Genomic DNA, 6,745 nt, shown 5'->3' with positions numbered 1-6,745 from the left:
GAGTTTTTATCTTTATGTTGGAATATTTTTGAATGATAAATTTGATAAGTGAGTTTTCGTTACTTTTTTATTGATGATTTATACTATGAGATGTAAAATTTGACATGAATGATGTGAAATGAGATAGAAATTGAGTTAGGCTACATATGAATAAAAGTATATGATAATCATGTTATAATATGACATATGGTGCGTTACAAATAAAACTGTTTTCAAACATTTAGTAATATATGTATATATTTTCTAAAAAACAAGTTACTACTTACAGCGTCAAGTATATATATATATATATATATATATATATATATATATATATATATATAAACATTATACAGTGTACTTCACGTAACAGTATTTAGAGAGATTAGGTAGAAATTTTTTTTACAATAAAATATCATATATATTATTTTGTGATTGATTCAAAATTATTTTAAAATTAATTATAATAATTATAAATACTAATTTAAAACAACTAATTACACGTAAATTATATTAAAATATTATAAAAAAGAAAATTATGAAAATATATTATTCAATTTAAAATGGTTTCTTGCAACTCACCTGATACTTCATCAATAAATTATATACTGTCGCACTCACGTGCATTATTAATGCATGCTATTTTCACCCACAAATTTTATCACTATTATTAAAAATATATACTCATCAATGTCAAATCGCTGGAACTGGAAATTTCAGAATTTCATTATTAAATATAGGGTATAATCAGTAATAAATAAATACTTACTTTATCTAAATAAATTATTGTCTCTGTCAGTGTTATAGTTAAGGAGTTTGAGTTTAGAAATATTCGAATAAAGTCAACTGTACAGCAATATTATCTATTTGATATCTCTTCCAAAGAATTTAGTAGGACGAATTAATTATATCTTAATACAGATGTGTTTATAATATTTTAATACTCGCTTTTATTAAGTTTAATAAATAAATAATAAATCGATAAAAAATAATATATGTTATGTTAAAATATTATTAAATGAAAAAATAATACATATACTGTATCATAATGTTATAAAAAATCTGTGCCAAAATATTTTTTCTTTCCATTAAAGATTGAAGTGATTTTTATTTTATTTTACATAAGTATTGCTTGGAGTCTTTATGTTTTTATAATTAAAGATTGATTTCTTTAAAATATAGAAATCGTTGAAGTGAATTTTACCTTTTTTTTTTTTTTACTTAAGAACTTGTTATTATTTATTAACGTGACTGAACAATAGTACAATTTACAAGTCGTTTGTTATTAGTATTTAAGACGACTAAATAATGGTACAAATTTCAAGTCGTTTGGAGAAAAAACTTTCAAATTCTACCACGAAAATAAAATGCTTTTACAGTTAGTATTAATTAATCTTTATCACTGATGTTTTAGTTCATCTTTATGCACTTGTTCGGAGTGGTAAAATTGATAAATGTAGTAAATTCTGATCTAATAATTAGTCATCCATATACTCAAACTGAATCAGAATGCATCTATTCATTAATTATTTATTAATTATGAACGAGTTGGGTATTTCTCAATACATCTTTAGCCATCAACATAAATTTTCTAAGATTTAAAAAATCAGTTTTCAAAGTTAGGTACTATATATTTGTTCTCTCTTAACTTAGACATCATTAGTTCATTAAACAAATGTATTAATGTTGTTTATAGTTTGTTGTATAGATTGTCTAGTGATTAGCGTGTATCGCACTTTGTTTATGTAGATCGAAAACTTCTATTAAGGTATAGATCACTGACTAGTTTAGTTAAGTATATAAAAGGCATGAATTTATTGTTGGAGTGATTAAATAATTAATTATAACAAATATAAAGAAAATCTTGTTTCAATATTGAAGCTTGTTAACATTGTAATTGTTGAATTAATGTGGTATTAATATGCAACTGTTGAGTCAGTCTGTTAGAGTGATGTTTAAGGCGTTAATTAAGAAATGAGTGGATAAAATATATTTAAAAAGGAGTGAGGATAATAAAAAACTTATTGTTGAGTTGATGTCTTTGACTTAGCTTTTAACTATTTTAGCTTTTAAGAGTCTGGGCCTTTCTTCCTGTCTGGTCTTTGCAGATTAATGTCACACGCAAAGCAGTAACTGTTTCCTTTCAGAAACATAGACAAGAGTGAATGCATACTCAGAGTGTTGAGACCGATGGAAAATAGAGCCTAAGCATTCTTCAGCGACTGGTTTCTTTGTTGAGAGAGATTCATGATAATGACCCATAACTTCCATTTTCAGGGCCCCCCCGTTTAAAAAGACTCGACCTTTATCACACACGATGTGTTTTCTGGTTGCAAGAAAGAGACTTTAAAATGGGGTTCTTCTTCAGATGATGGACTTTGTTTCTGCTTCAGATTTGGGTTCTTGAGAGAAAGTAACTGTCAACAGGATCTCATTGTTTGATACGGCCAACGTTATAATGGAGGTTCACAGAAGACGTTTCAAGGGAAGCTTTCTTAGCTTCTTTGACTGGAATGCTAAATATCAAAAGAAGCACCTTTCTCACGATCCTAAGTTGCCTGGTAATTATCGTCGGCCTCTTGTATATGTATTTATTGTTCTTATTTGTTGCACTTCTGTCTTGCTTGCTTTGTTCAAATGTTGTGTACCTTTTTCAATCATTAGTTATTGTATGGGAGTGAAGTGAGTCTGATTGGCCTGTTCTAAACATTTATGCTGCATGTACTGTAGAAATTTCAAAGCAAGGAAAGGAAAACGTGGACAATTTGCCAAAGTCAGAGGTCAATGAGGTTTGAATTTGTTCAGCCTTTCACAATCCCAGAGTTATTTGTAACTTTTCTGTTCTTGTTTTTTCTGCCCTTCTTTCATGATACGGTTTATTTTTTGTTGGTTGTTGCAATTGTTTCAGATGAAAATGAATGACAATGGAGCAAATCCTGGTAATAATGCAAGTTCTGATTTTGATTGTGCCATATCAATTAGTAGTGATGAAGGGTGTCAGACTAAAGCCCCCGGGTTACTAGCCAGACTCATGGGTTTGGATTCACTGCCAGTTTCAAATGTCTCTGAGCTCTCTTCATTATCCACTTCCTTATATGGCTCCAACTCTCTTGAATCTTCTCGTACTCCTGATGAGGATGTTCTTCTCTCAACGGTTGACCATTGTTGTAATGTTGATTCGATAAACATGGGACTTAAGTCGGTGAAGTCTTCTTGGAGTGTCATGGAATCAAAAGAGAGAAATCCAGCCATGAAAAGATTTCAGACTGAAATGCTGCCTCCAAGGTCTGCCAAAACCATTCCAGTTACTCACGACAAACTTTTGTCTCAACCTAAGCATGCAGCTCAAATTATGGAGGCAGCTGCCAAAATAATTGAGGTAAGTCCCCAGCCATGTAAGAGGAACAGAATGTCTTCAACTGGACCTTCATCTGTACCCTTAAGAATTCTTGAACTCAAAGAGAAATTGGAAGCTTCCCAACATGAATCCAAGTTCACAGGTAAGCACACTGCTAACCCTCTGAATGGCAAGCCTAGTGAGAGGAGAAATAGTTTATGTAAATCTACTCCAAGTTCAACAGGTTCAAGAGATTCAGAAAAAAACAGTTCTTGCCGGTTGCCAAGCAAAAGAAAATCTGCTTCACTTGCAATTCCATCTAGAACCAATGTTCAGAACTGTGATGAATTGACTTTGAATGGTAATAGGGGATGTGTGAAGCAGAAGGAACATAATGATATCAAATCAAACCAGTTGTCTCGGAGCCAGAAGAAACGAAGTACAGACCGAGCCAGAGTCATTCAGCAGAAAGCTTGTAATGGCCAGAATAGTAATGTGCTTGGGAAGAATAACCAAAAACTGTGTAGTGAAACCACCAAAAGTAACCCGACTTCCAAGGCATACTCGCATAAACCAACACAAAATTGGTCTTCCGAAAGTTCTACTAGAGCAAAGAAGACCACAAAAAGGGGTGTTGTAAAAGCCAACACTGAGCCCAAAGGGTCAGACACAAGGGTAATAGGTGCTACCAAACCAGTTTCCAAAAGAAAGAGCATTTCCCAAAAGAAAAACTATATGAATAGGGATGTTCACAATGAGGCAAGAGGCACTGATACTGCGGCTAATAATTATGAAAACAAGTCTATAAAATGCAATATTACAACTGACGGAAGTATTAACCAGGATGCATTTAGTATGAAAGGAAGCAATGGTGTGATTTCATTTATATTTACATCTCCTTTGAGAAGAAAAAGTCCTGAGTTACAGTCCTCCATTGAGAAAATGGTGGAAACAAGGAACAAAACTGATGTCAATTCTTGTAGCAATAATGATATGCTCAATCCCAGAAAATCATCATTATCTCCTCCCAGGTTACATGTTATAGATGGTGAGGCTTTAAGTGTCCTTTTGGAGAGAAAGCTGCAAGAATTGACATCTAGAATTAACCCAACTCAATGCTCTGTGATGAAAGAATGGTCTTCTGCTGGTTTGGAAGACAGAAGTTTTCACCCCAACCTGGTTAGTAATAAATTGGACAGCAGGCATGACAATTGTTTGTCAAGTGATAGCATGGTGCTTAGTATGAATCAGCAACCACAGGTCTCTCTTTCATTTCTTTTATACTGTCAGTTTCATCCATTATGGATTTTTTATTTTTTTGCAATTTTGAATTGTAAAAATATTAGTATGTTATCCTCGGTAACTACCTGACATCAATTGTCAAAGGGGATATATTTTAGGGTTTTGGTAGGGAAGGAGGATGGTATGGGGATTTGTCTGATACGATCTGCATACTATTAAGTCATTCATTTCAAATTTAATTAAATATTTGATATTTTTTGAAGTTTGAACTGAAAAGAACCGTATAGCAATCAATTACTCCTCCATTGTGCAGACATCAGAATCAATAGAAGGGCCTAGCTGCAGCAGCAACAGCGAAAGCAGAAATGAAAGTTACTTAGATAGTGCATATGGTAATGCCTTAGTATTTATTTTTTTTGCACTTCCTTGAGCTTATTTTTTATCCAAATCTAAAAGAAAAACCAGTAGCTTCGCTTTCTTATAGATTTATAATTGAATACTGCATCAAGTTTATGAATATTCAAGCAGGGAGAGGAGTTATTAGAACAGTCACTGAGCTAGATGTGGCAATGAAACTATGCAGACGTTGCAGAAAATTCTAAATAACTGTCCAATTTTGCTTTACAATGGAATCTTTATTGCAGTTTCAATTGAATGTCTAACATCCAGCTCGCCATGCATGTACTATGAAGATAATTCATCAAATTTAGGTCATGAAAAAATAACTGTTAGAAACTTTCTGGGTTCCTAAGCACAATTGCAAAGGCTCATAAAATATTAACACCCATCCATATTTACTCTCTTTTTAGGCAGCACAGTTTATTCTTCCATGCAAGATGAAGAGGTATCTGATTTTTCTCCAATGAATGAATCTCTGAGGTCTGAGCAAAGCTCTTGCATAGTGATGGGAGATGACATGGTTGCCATTGAACAATCAAGTATAATGTCAAATTCAGTCGAGTTTACAAGATTATCTAGGAACGTGGAATTTGAATACGTAAAGGATATACTCAACAGTGCAGAGCTGGTGACAGAAAAATTTCTGATGGGTGAGACAGATAAGATCATAATGCCAAATCTCTTTGATCTGTTGGAGACTAAGAGCACTGTGGCAGAAAGCTATGAAGAGTACTCTAAGATCGAGAGAAAGGTTATATTTGACACAGTGAGTGAATGCTTAGAGTTAAGATGTAGAAAAGTTTTTGTTGGAAGCTGCAAAGCAATGCCTAAATGGATGGCTTCAGTTCAGAAGAAGAGCTCTTTAGCTGAAGATTTGTACAAGGAAATGTTGAACCTTAGGAGCATGGAAGAATCAGTGGTGGAGGAACTAGTCTACAAGGACATGAGTACTCCATGGGGTAGATGGCTTGAGTTTGACACTGAAGCATTTGAAGAGGGTTTAGAACTTGAATTTGATGTTTTCACATGTTTGATTAACGAATTGGTTTCTGATTTGTTGCAGTTTTAATTCCTCAGCGACATTTTTCACAATATATGTATACGTAATCACATGGTAGGCTTTGTAATAGTTTTATATTATTGTAAACAACCATACCATCAAAGTTTCCTTGTAGGATCTTTCATTGGATACTCATTATTTTTATGCTTATTGACTGGTAGAATTTATCTTAATACTTAAAAGGTCTAATAGTGTATTATTCTCCCTTGTCTCAAATTTTTGTCCTTTAAAAAAAACAATGTTACTTGTTAATTGATAGTTAAGTTTAAATCAATTAATCTTGTGTGATAAAATGGTCCTAAATAAATAATTTGAGCGAGATTACACATATTATATTTGTATAAATGTTGATTACCTCATACACAAATACTAACTAACAGGAAAGTGCATTGGAGTATAAACATAATAAACATGCAGATATAATTTGGTAAAGAACACAAAATATATGATAAGCTTGAAATTTAAAACAGACACAACTACCCAATTATAAGTGCATTGAATTGAACAGCTTCTCTGCAAATGTTTGTATAGACTTGAGACAATAGGGTTGCAGCCATGACCCATCAAACTCGGATGATTGTCTCCTTGTGTATACCGTTATGCTTGCCCATTAGCATTGTTTTCACATATTTAGAATGATCAATATCTCTTTGTATTGTGCTTTGATACTCGTGATAAAAAGGGTTGCCAACCATGATTCAATTTGTTTTAATAGTATCTTTGTTAAT

General features: G+C 32.6%; 1 protein-coding gene across 1 annotated transcript; it reads left to right on the top strand.

Annotated features, from left to right (window-relative positions):
* The first annotated feature begins 2,089 nt into the window (after positions 1 to 2,089).
* Positions 2,090 to 6,192, top strand: LOC124826725 (uncharacterized). The gene is made up of 5 exons (XM_047299635.2): positions 2,090 to 2,540; positions 2,710 to 2,768; positions 2,888 to 4,576; positions 4,872 to 4,950; positions 5,368 to 6,192. The coding sequence occupies exons 1-5, from the start codon at positions 2,438 to 2,440 to the stop codon at positions 6,024 to 6,026; spliced, it is 2,589 nt and encodes an 862-aa protein (XP_047155591.2). The 5' UTR covers positions 2,090 to 2,437; the 3' UTR covers positions 6,027 to 6,192.
* Positions 6,193 to 6,745: the final 553 nt, after the last annotated feature.

Source organism: Vigna umbellata, chromosome 8, assembly GCF_029865625.1.
Source record: "Vigna umbellata cultivar VRB3 chromosome 8, Vumbellata_1.0, whole genome shotgun sequence".
Classification (NCBI taxonomy): domain Eukaryota; kingdom Viridiplantae; phylum Streptophyta; class Magnoliopsida; order Fabales; family Fabaceae; genus Vigna; species Vigna umbellata.
The sequence above is the reverse complement of the archived record's forward strand: the minus strand, read 5'-3'. Positions and strand labels throughout refer to the sequence as shown.

Coding starts and splice junctions, on each gene's coding strand:
- LOC124826725 (XM_047299635.2), top strand. CDS start 2,438: ATGGAGGTTCACAGAAGACGTTTCAAGGGAAGCTTTCTTAGCTTCTTT. Junction 2,541..2,709: donor TCACGATCCTAAGTTGCCTG/GTAATTATCGTC, acceptor CATGTACTGTAG/AAATTTCAAAGCAAGGAAAG. Junction 4,577..4,871: donor GTATGAATCAGCAACCACAG/GTCTCTCTTTCA, acceptor TCCATTGTGCAG/ACATCAGAATCAATAGAAGG.